The 12,053-nt window shown below is 42.3% G+C and overlaps 1 protein-coding gene across 2 annotated transcripts in view; it reads left to right on the top strand.

Annotated features, from left to right (window-relative positions):
* eipr1 (EARP complex and GARP complex interacting protein 1) overlaps positions 1–12,053 on the top strand; it is an 80,095-nt gene that overhangs the window by 26,159 nt on the left and 41,883 nt on the right. For both annotated transcript variants that reach the window (XM_041188510.1, XM_041188509.1), the window contains exon 4: positions 1,538–1,694. In XM_041188510.1, coding sequence (XP_041044444.1) covers positions 1,538–1,694 — 157 coding nt within the window. The remainder of the gene's footprint in view (positions 1–1,537; positions 1,695–12,053) is intronic.

The raw sequence follows: 12,053 nt of genomic DNA, 5'->3' as shown, positions 1-12,053 counted from the left end.
TCCACGATAAAGAATTGCTTGATTTTTTTGCCTTGTAACATGAGGTAAGTTGTGTCAATGAAGGAAAAACGCAAAAGCTCTGAGACTTTAGTGTTCTGACAGCCACACCACGGTTATCACAAGGTTCTTATAAAAACACTGAGGGGACGACTGGAGCACATAAAATATTAAATTTGTCTCATCTAATAGGAAGTGTATTCAGAAGCCATTGTCTGGGATTTGCAGCATGAACGCCTATGGTTCTCTGAATGAAATCTGCAGTTTCCTGTTTCTCGATTGCTAATTTCAAGACGGATTCATAAATTCAGTATAAAGTGTGATCTTTTTATTTAGGCCATTTTAGAAGCAGGTCCATCAATAAATTCCAATAATGTTTGCAACAAATTTTAAGAAATAGAACTATAAACAGGAGGTCCACTTATGATGTTTATCATTGTATTAATTCCTCTACCAACATATAATTCCTCAGCAATTCAGAAACTTCAGCTACAACTTCAAACTAACAAACTAAATTATTATTGGCCTAATTTAAGCACAACGTTAGATACTGATTGAACACCTTTTGTAACAACATTCACATATCAAGGGCATAAAGCATTCTGACTCAATTTCCCAAAACCGAATTTGGAATGATTCAAATTGAAACCACTGTCTGCTTATCTGTTTGATATCCAGTAGTAAGTTAAAACTCTGTAATCAGGTTCAAATGCCAAGCTTTCCTTTTTTTCACTTTGACTTGAACAGAATTCCAAGATTAGATTTGTTCAGTATTATGCAAAATCCAAATCAATTGCTAAACTCAGGCCATCAGACATCTTCAATGAATTTGCTTGGGCATCCTGAGTACCTGAGCATGCCAACTGTTATCATTGGTGCAGTTGATTGGGGTTTATTCCCTTTATTCTTTTCCTTTACCACTCTTTCTCTGCTTTTCCTATCACTTAGTTCTTGGTACATTTTTCTGTATATGAAAATCATTAGAGTACCTCCCTACAGCACTTCTAAAACTGTCTTGCCTAAAATGATGGCGAAAAATACTGGAAACATGCAGTATGATCCATCAAGCTGTTTGATCAATTTTTTTCTGTAAACAATATCAATGTTTAAAGAGAGTTCTGGAGAACTGCTCCTTTAGTTTGTCGGCACTGAGACTGATCATTTGTCCCAGTGCTGCTTTTGAAAATGTGCTGTAGTGCACTGCAAGTTCTATTATTGCTTAATTAAAATATTTAATTGCACTTAAACTTAATGTGCACACATTAATGGACGTAGAATTGAAAATTGTCAAGAATTAAGCAGGTAACACTGACCCAAATGATTACAAAACAGAATTTGTGCCATTGGCTTTTAGGTTGTTAATTGTTTCATGTGCTTGTAAGTTTTATGCCAACTAAACTGCTGATTTTTCTTTTTAAATAACTGGGTTCTCTTACATTAGGTTCAAGCTGCTTGCATCTGAGAGTACACTGAGTTATATTTTCTCTATATTTATTAAAAGATTTGTTGAAAGTCAATTTTTGTTGTTGTTGTTCCTTAGCTTCTGACAGTAAAGTCCTGACATGTGCTGCTGTGTGGCGTATGCCAAAGGAATTGGAATCAGGCAGTCATGAATCTCCTGATGATTCATCAAGCAACCCGCAGACTCTAGAGCTGCTTTGTCACCTTGACAACACAGCCCATGGCAACATGTCCTGGTAGGTCGCTCAGTATCGATTTAAAAGATTTCAAATGCATCCTTCAGGATGGAAATAAGTGAAATATTTGCCTGTTTAATTGAAGCATCTAAACAATAAAAATTCCCATGGAAAAAGGAAATATTTATTCACAGCAGAATAAAATGCCATTTTTAGATGTAATTTGTGTCTGTCTTTCGCTATTAAACAAAGAGTTTTTATTATATTCCAGATAATTATCCATCAGTTTTCTACTCAGTATAATAAGTTATTAACTTTGATTTATTCTAACATGTTGCAGATTAAGGTGTTTGTTGTTGGAAATGTGGACACGAAGGTATGAAATAACGAGACTGAAATGTTTCCAAATAAATAACAAAATAATTTGTGAGATCCTTGTCATTATATCCAAAATCTACTACTTCATTAATAAATCTGCAGCAACTGTAGTTGTTCAATGATTGTAATATTCTGCCAATAGATATCTGCTTTGATTGCATTATATGTTTTATCTTGAGATTTTAATTGGAAAGGAACATTAACTGTCTAGCCATGTGGGTATGATTAAATTTTTAATTAATTGTCTGTGTGTTTCTTTTTATATACACATATGGTATATGAGGTGCATGTTTCATTGAAAAATCGAAATAAGTATCTGCAGTACTCATTATCCCTACAGATGGTGCTGTAATAGGTATTTTCCACATTGAAGGTTTGTCACACATAGAGGGGTCTAAATTGGGCCGTGCGGAGCCCATTATATAGGCATTACGTGGCCACATAAGGCATGAAAATGGCAACCTGGATGTGTTGTGAAAAGAGTTAAGTATCCACATGGGGCTAGATTGATTTTACTTTCCAGTTAAAGCTTCAGGATAAAATGTATAATGCATTCAAAGCAGATATCCATCAGTTACATATTACAAAAATTGAATAGCTACGAGTGCTACAGATTTATTAACAAAATAAGTAGATTTCGGGTATAATGATGAGGATCTCACAAATTATTATGCTATTTATTTGGAAAGGTTTCTGATGGAAAGTGCACAGGACGCCATCTTCCTAAGGAACTTGAGCACTTGTGCCAAAAGATCATCGGCAGCATGTAGAGCAGATAGTGATGTCATGAATGAGTGTGCAATGCTGATTTAAAGCCACTGCAGCTACATAAAGCAGGACAAACTGTAAGGGGAAAGAGGAGAAGGACTCAGTCAGAGTTCATATCAGTTGAGAGTATTCAGGGAGCAGTTCTCTTACCTCGATCTCAAGGGACCAAAGCATAAGATGTCTTTGCTTCACAACTGCTGCAGCTTCAAAGCATGGCAATGACAGCATTGTCTGGAGCTATCAAAGTGATTGTGATTCTTTTATGCATCAAGCTTCTTTAAGGCTGCTGCTGGAGTTATAAGCAACATCTCACAGTTTGCAGTGCTCTGCTCACTAAGGGAGATTATTGAAGCTTTCAGATAAACACCCTTGTCTCTTGCAAGACAGAATGAGACAAGCAGCAGAGTGAGCATGCGTGGCAGGCTTCCCCATGGTACAGGCAGTAGCGCTTTTATTATTATTTGTTTGGAAATCCAAAACCCCAGGTTTTTACTAAAAGAATGAAGCCACAAGGTTCACTGTTTTAAAAGCGGAAGTATTTTACTACACGAAAGTCAGAGGACATGATTACTAACAACGACATTCTGTCTTAAGTAGTCGGTTGCATTAAATATATCAAAAGTGGATTGAACACTAAACCAAACTACTTAACTCAATTTCCTTCTACAGCCATTTGACTTATACCCTTAAAAAAACTTATATTACATACTTATCAGAAATTGGAAGATTAACCACATGGTCTGAGTACTGTTTCAAAAATTCAGATAAGGATTGAGATTCCTTGGGCCTTCTGCTTACTTCTGGTAAGGTTGTCAATTCAAACCTCCTCCAACCGTCCCATGGTTATAGATTCCCCGTTCAACACAAGTGTTGCTAGCTGGGTCAGAACTCTACTGGTTCTAATGTCCTTTAGCTCAACTCATGGTTAGTAGCGTCCTTCAGTTATCAAAGGTTTAAATCCTTTTAGCCAGTACACAGAATTTCAACTGAATTCTGCTTGAAAGAGATGTTCCCTGCAGCCAGCTTGTTCTAAACCTAAAACTAAATTGATTGAAAATGGAGCCACACACAGGAATCTACACCCCCCTGTAATAAACTTCTGGGTTACCCATTGATTTACTATTGTTTAGCTTCCAGGTAGCTTGGTTACGTGATATGTTACTGGAAGTGAGTTGCTTTTTAAAGAAATCATCTTCCAGAGAAACCTAGTTCTTAAAGGGAGCATCACTCCAACATAAAATATATTTTTTTCCTCAAATGAACATGGGCCATCACAACATTTCTCAGTGTGGAGTTCATGCGAACTCAGTCATTTCATTAACCAACAGAGTTCCACTCCCTCTTTGTGCAGCAGCTGTGCACCACGGGCAGTGCAACATGCCATCATCTTGGCAGCATTCATGATTCCTTTATTTTGCAACAACCCTCAGTTCCACGTGCATTTGAACTAGCATGACGAGTCAAATCCTGGCTACTGGGCGACAAGAGTTATCCTCTCATGACTCTGGTCAAGAGCCCCACATATTTGCATATCAAGAATACAACAAGAGACATGCTGCCATAAGGAACATTTTAGAGTATGTCAGTGGTGTCCTCAATCAACACTTAGGCTGCCTGGATTGCTCCGGAGGAGCCCAGCAGCACTCAGCTAAGACAGTTTCAAGATTTGTGTTAATATGCTGAATGCTGCATAACCTTACCATCTTAAGGGAATAACCCTTGCCCCCCCCCCCAGGAGTTGTCGGAAAAGGGTGAGGAGCAGGAGAAAGTGTAACAATAAGTGAAGAAACAGGAAGAGGAAGGGAGGCTAAAAGATAGACAGCACCTTTCTGCCTGGGTTCTACAGATTTGGTGTAATCATGAGTGATTCCAACAACCTTGACCACACTTCTCCATTCATCAACAGTTGATTCTTAAGCTTTCTTAAACTTTCCTCTCTCATTGTCCTCTTCCTAACATCGCAAGAATAAAAACCACTAGAAAACACGTTCAAATCCAACTTTATCAGTTCAACCATTAAATAATGCATGTAAAATTAAACTAATCACACTGTGTATTCCCTTAGAGTCTGTCTTCCAAGTGGCTTTGCCTCTTCTCCTGCTCCTATGAGATGCTTCTGCAGCTGCTGTAGGTTGGATGATGGAAATCAGCTAATCTTCAATTGAGCAGACTGTATATGGCCTTGGAGGGTGAACAAGCTACTCAATTGTATTGCAGAAGGTGGCTCATCACCACCTTTCTCAAGGGCAATTAGGGGTTGGCCATAAATACTGGTCTTGCTACCAATGTACCACATCCCATGACTCAATTAAAAATAAATATTTATTCCATTTCACAAAATAATGAACAGAATAATGAAATTCAGTCCCTGAAGCATAACTAAAAATCAGAGAATACAGTTTTATTAAAAATTGACTTGAACTTATTTAGCCACTGTAAATCATTGGTGACTTGTGCTAACCCCTACATGAAATAATATTCCCTACCATAAAATAATGACTTCTCTGACATTTCTTTTATTCTTTCACAGGATGTGGGCTTCGCTGGTTAGGCTAGCATTTATTGCCCATCCCTAATCGCCCTTGAGAAGGTGGTGGTGAGCTGCCTTCTTGAACTACTGTAATGTGATGTAGGTACACTCACGGTGCTGTTAGGAAGGGAGTTCCAGGATTTTGACTCAGTGTTAGTAAAGGAATGGCGATATAGTTCCAAATCAAGTTAGTGTGTGGCTTGGAGGGAAAGTAGCCAGATGGTGGTGTTCCTGTGCATCTGCTGCCCTTGTCCTTCTAGGTGGTAGAGGTCATGAGTTTGGGAGGTACTATTGAAATAGTGTTGCTGAGTTGCTGCTGTGCAACTTGTAATTGGTACACAATGCTACCACTGTGCATTGGTGGTGGAGGGAGTGAATGTTGAAGGTGGTGGATGGGGTGCCAATCATGTGGCTTGCTTTGTCCTGGATGGTGTCTGGCTTCTTGAGTGTTGTTGGAGCTGCATTCGTCCCAGGCAAGTGGAGGGTATTCTATCACTCTTCTGACTTGTGCCTTGTAGATGGTGGACAGGCTTTGGAAAGTCAAGAGAATCTCCAGCCTCTGACCTCTTGTAGCCATAGTTTTTATATGGCTACTCTAGTTCAGTTTCTGGTCAACAGTAACCCCAGGATGTTGATAGTGGGGGTGCAGTGATGGTAATGCCATTGAACGTCAAGGGGAGATGGTTGGATACCCTCTTGTTGGAGGTGGTCATTGTCTCGTACTTGTGTGGCATGAATGTTACTTGCCATTTGTCAGCCCAAGCCTGGATATTGTCCAGGTCTTGCTGCATTTGGACATGGACTTCTTCAGTATCTGAGGAGTAGCAAATGGTGCTGAACATTGTGCAATCATCAGCAAACATCCCCACTTCTGACCTTATGATGGAGGGAAGGTCATTGATGAAGCAGCTGAAGATGGAAAATCTATGAGTATGATCTATTAAAAAGTAAATTGGTAATTTTACAGTAAGCCGAGATTCTCAAAACAGTTTGAATCCTCATAAATGCACACTCAGCTACCCAGTCTATCTTTCTATCCGGATTCTATACTCACATCTGGATTTCTAAATTCTTGGGATGAATGTGAACAGTCCTTGGAAAATGTATATGAGCATCATATTTATGCTTCAATTAACACGTGTATATCAGCATTTGACCCACTGGGCATTTAGTCCTGAAGATGTGCTCCTTTCAAATATTATGCTCACAGTTACAGGGACAATGAGTTTGAGCTTATATTCATTTGGTAGTACAGAACTTCAACGGGACTGAAAAAAGATTTTTTTTTGTCTTGTACTCATCAGGACAATTTGCAAGAAAATGTCAGGGGAAACAACATATTTATACTGTATGAGAAGAGAGTGCTGATTGATTGGTAGAGGCGTTGCCATGGAGAATGCACCTGTTGATGGTGACTGACATTTAATTGCCAAGCATTGTTTGAAATTTAAACCAGGCAGCTTGACTTTGGTCAAGACGTTGCCCTGGGGAATGAACCAGCGAATGGCTGCCACTACGCTTGGTCTGAGGTGTGCAAATTTCCTTCATTTTTCAATTTGATTCGTTTGTGCTGCTATATTGCTTCAATAGATGACCGCACCACAAAGAGCACCCGTTTGAATCATGTCCACATCCTAAATTCACTTAAGTGGAAGCAGTTTGGCAACACAAACACAACGCCACTAAACATATAACAAATCTCTCTGACCACATACTCTCAGAAAGCGAGGAGTTTATTCTTGCGCATGGTTTCAATTTTGGCGTGTCTTCGTCCCAAATTAAGCAGGAAGAGCTATTTGCTGAGTTCGGACTCCTCAACTCCCAATTGTCCCACCACAAACCAGCGTATCCTTGAAAGCGTGTCCAGCTGATCTAGTGCACGCATATTGTGGGATTCCGAATGACCGGTCTGATTTTCACAAGCAATGCGAATGTCTTACAGCGATGCGAGTCCTTAAGACCAACCTGGACATACACATCAGTAAAGCTGAAAAAGGGACAGGAATAGTCATCCTTAACAAGCATGACTGTATCAACAAAATGCCCGCCATTCTTAATGACAGGTCCAAATTCGTGTCAATTGTACCTGCTGCTCAACGTGACCAGACAACCTTGCTCGAAAGTAAGCTTAAAAAAAGCTTGCTGGACTTGTGTAAGAACGATGAGCTGCTGCATGATATATTTGATGGTTCATCCTCATGACGTACTGCATCCAAGTATGTATGTGCTGCCCAAGACACAAAAAAGTGATGTCCCTTTACGTCCTATCTTATCTGTGACCAGTTCGGCACAGCATGAATTGGGCAACTTGTTACAACCAGTTTTGAGCAAATTTACCAGATAACTGGTTCTATCACATTTGCAAAGACCATACAGGTCTTGCATATCGATAGCAATGCTGTGTCCATGTGCTGATTTGACATTACTAGCCTATCCTCCGCTGTTCCACTTAAGGAAGCCATGGGTATTTGTGCTGCAGCACTATATCATGGCAACCTAGACCAGCCATCATTGTGTGAATTAATCATTGAGCTTATGAACTTGGCAACTTGCGCAGTTGAGTTCAGCTACAAAGACATCACATATGCCCAAATAGATGATGTTGTCATGTGATCCCATGTATGCCTAGCCCTCAGAAACATTTTCATTGGGTTCCTTGAGAAACGTGTCTTCGATGGAATGACACCCAGCTTTCTACCCCTTGCATATTTCCAAATGTGGATGAGAGGTTTGCTATAATTTCCTTGCATGTCTTAATGGGCTCCATCCTGTGCTCAAATTAACCTTTGAAATGGAGCAGTCAAATGAACTCCCTTTCCTTGATGTACTAGTTGAGAAATCTGCTGGGGGTTCTGTACACCGCCTACTGAAGCTTACCTTCACTGGTGAACACGTGCTGGGATCCCTACAGTTCCGTGTGTTATACGATTGGCCTTATCGGCAACCTCGTAAATAGGGCCCAAGCCATTTGCTCACCATGCAAGCTTGATGCTGAAATAGGGCAGATCAAAGACATCCTGCAGGATATTAGCTATCCTGATCAGATCAGGTAGCTATATATCACGTAAACTCCTGAACAGGCCCAATGTCATCAGCTTCAAAGCTGAAAAGTGCCCAGTCTACCAAAGGTTACCCTGGAAGAGCATGATACCTAAAAAAATTGAGCAACAGGTGAAGCTAGCAGTTCCATGCTGTTACTATGCAGGAGCAACACAAGTGGCATTAACCATTAACAGGATGTTGCCTTCCAGCCACTAACAGGATGTTGCCTTCCAGCCAAAGAGCCTATTACACAAATGAGCAATGTGGTGTATGAATTTCAGTGCCATTGTGATACTAGGTATGTAATCTGCACATCTCAAAGACAGTGGGATTGTATCAAACATGTCCCAGCTGCTGTTTGCAATGGACAAAGTACTGACCGACCCAACCAGCCTGTGCTTGCAAAACTCAAAACAGAGTGTCCAACATTAGATGTGACTCAGCAATTGGACAACATTTGCTAAATAGTCCTGTGAGCTCAGAATTACAGTGACAGCCAATTAAGATTGTCAGTTGGGCTCGCAGTGTGGAGCATTTTTATTCATTCATGGGATGTGGGCGTCGCTGGTTAGGCCAGCATTTTATTGTCCATCCCTAATTGTCCTTGAGAAGGTGGTGGTAAGCTGCCTTCTTGAACCGCTACAGTCCATGCGGTGTAGGTACACCCACAGTGCCTTTAGGGAAGAAATTCCAGGATTTTGACCCAGCGACAGTGAAGGAACGGTAATCTATTTCCAAGTCAGGATGGTGAGTGGCTTGGAGGGCAAAGTCCATGCGGTGGTGTTCTGCTGCCCTTGTCCTTCTAGATGGTAGCAATCGTGGGTTTGGAAGGTGCTGTCTAAGGAGCGTTCCTGCAGTGCATCTTGTGATAGTACACACTGCTGCCACTGTGCATCAGTGGTGGAGGGAGTGAATATTTGTGGATGGGGAGCCAATCAAGTGGGCTGCTTTGTCCTGGATGGTGTCGGGCTTCTTGAATGTTGTTGGAACTGCACTTATCCAGGCAATGGGAGAGTATTCCATCATGCTCCTGACTTGTGCCTTGTAGACCTTGGGCAGGGTTTGGTTAGTCGGGAGGTGAGTTACTTGCCACAGGATTCCTAGCCTCTGACATGCTCTTGCAGCCACAGTGGCTAGTCCAGTTCAATTTCTGGTCAGTGCTTACCCCAGGATGTCGATAGTGGGGGATTCAGCAATGGTATTGCCATTGAATGTCAAGGGGCGATGGTTAGATTCCCTCTTGTTGCAGATGGTCATTGTCTGGTACTTGTGTGGCACAAATGTTACTTGCCACTTTTCAGCCCAAGCCTGGATATTGCCCAGGTCTTGCTGCATTTGGAATTGGACAGCTTCAGTATCTGAGGAGTAGCAAATGGTGCTGAACGTTGTGCAATCATCAGCGAACATCCCCACTTCTGACCTTATGATGGAGGGAAGATCATTGATGAAGCAGCTGGAGATGGCTCGGCCTAGGACATTACCCTGAGGAACTCCTGCAGTGATGTCCTGGAGCTGAGATGACTGACCTCCAACCATCTTCCTTTATGCTAGGTATGACTCCAACCAGCGGAGAGTTTCCCCCCTGCTTCCCATTGACTCCAGTTTTGCAAGGGCTCCTTAATGCCATACTCTGTCAAATGCTGCCTTGATGTCAAGGGCAGTCACTTTAACCTCACCTCTGGTGTTCAGCTCTTTTGACCATGTTTGAACCAAGGCTGTAATGAAGTCAGGAGCTGAATGATCCTGGCGGAAATCAAACTGAGCATCAGTGAATAGATTATTTCTAAGCAAGTACTGCTTGATGGCCCTGTTGATGACCCCATCATTTTACTGATGACTGAGAATAGACTGATGGGGCAGTAATTGACCAGGTTAGATTTGTCCTGCTTTTTGTGGACAGGGCATACCTGGGCAATTTTCCACTTGGCCAGGTAGATGCTGGTGTTGTAGCTGTATTGGAACAACTTGGCTAGGGGCACAACAAGCTCTGGAACACAAGCCTGCAACACTATCGCTGGAATGTTTTCAGGGCCCATAGCCTTTGCAGTATCCAGTGTCTCTAGCTGTTTCTTGTCATGTGAAGTGAATTGAATTGGCTGAAGACTGGCATCTGTTATGCTGGGGACCTCTGGAGGAGGCCTAGATGGATCATCCACTTGTCACTTCTGGCTGAAGATTGTTACAAACGCTTCAGCCTTACCTTTTGCGCTGATGTGCTGGGCTCCCTCATAATTGATAATGGGGATATTTGTGGAGCCGCCTCCTCCAGTGAGTTGTTTAACTGTCCACATATTCACGACTGGAGATGGCAGGTTTGCAGAGCTTAGATCTGATATGTTGGTTGTGAAATCACTTAACACTGTCTATCACTTGCTGCTTATGCTGTTTGGCACACAAGTAGACCTGTTTTATAGCTTCACCAGATTGACACCTCATTTTTAAGTATGCCTGGTGCTGCTCATGGCACGCCCTCCTGCATTCTTCATTGAACCAGGGTTGACCTTCCAGTTTGATGGTATTGGTAGAGTGGAGGATATGCCAGTCCATGAGGTTAAAGATTGTGGTTGAGTACAATTCTGCTGCTGATGGCCCATAGTGCCTCATGGTTGCCCAGATCTGTTCGAAATCTATCCCACTTAGCATGGTGGTAGTACCATGCAACAGAGTGGAGGGTATCCTCATTATGAAGACGGGATTTTGTCTCCACAAGGACTGTGCAGTGGTGACTCCTGCCGATGCTGTCATGGACATATGCATCTGTAGCAGGCAGATTGGTGAGGATGAGGTCAAGTATGTGTTCCCTCTTGTTGGTTCCCTCACCACCTGCTGCAGACCCAGTCTAGTAGCTATGTCCTTTAGGACTTTGCCAGCTCGGTCAGTAGTGGTGCTACCGAGCCACTCTTGGTGGTGGACAGTCCCCACCCAGAGTACAGTCTGCACCCTTGCCGTCTTTGGTGCTTCCTCCGAAAGGTGGAAGTACTGATTCATCAGCTGAGGGTAGGATTTGGTGCAGTATTTGGTAATCAGCAGGAGGTTTCCTTGGTCCATGTTTTACCTGATGCCATGAGTCTTCATGGGGGTTCAGAGTTGATGTTGAGAATTCCCAGGGCAACTACCCCCCCCCCGCCCCCACCCCAACCCCCTGACTATATACCGCTGTGCCGCCACCTCTTCTGGGTCTGTCCTGCCATTGGGACAGGACATACCCAGGAATGGTGCTGGTGGTGTCTGGGACATTTTCTGTAAGGTGTGATTCCGTAAGTATGACTATGTCAGGCTGTTGCTTGACTAGCCTGTGAGATAGTCTCCCCAATTTTGGCACAAGACCCCAGATGTTACTAAGGAGGACTTGCATGGTCGACAGGGCTGAGTTTGCTGCTGTTGTTTCCGGTGCCTGTAAAGTGGTCTGTCTGGTTTCATTCCTTGATGACTTTGTAACGGTTTAATACAACTGAGTGGCTTGATAGGGAGGCAGTGGTGTAGTGGTATTGTCACTGAACTAGTAATCCAGAGACTCCGGGTAATGCTCTGGGGACCTGGGTTCTAATTCCACCACAGCAGATGGTGGAATTTGAATCCAATAAAGCTCTGGAATTATAAGTCTAATGATAACCATGAAACTATTGTCATAAAAACTCACCTGGCTGTCTAATAGCCTTAAGGGAAGAAAATCTTCTATCCTTATCTGGCCTGGCCTATAT

Source organism: Carcharodon carcharias, chromosome 5, assembly GCF_017639515.1.
Source record: "Carcharodon carcharias isolate sCarCar2 chromosome 5, sCarCar2.pri, whole genome shotgun sequence".
NCBI classification, from domain to species: domain Eukaryota; kingdom Metazoa; phylum Chordata; class Chondrichthyes; order Lamniformes; family Lamnidae; genus Carcharodon; species Carcharodon carcharias.
This window is presented reverse-complemented; position numbering and strand designations above follow the sequence as displayed.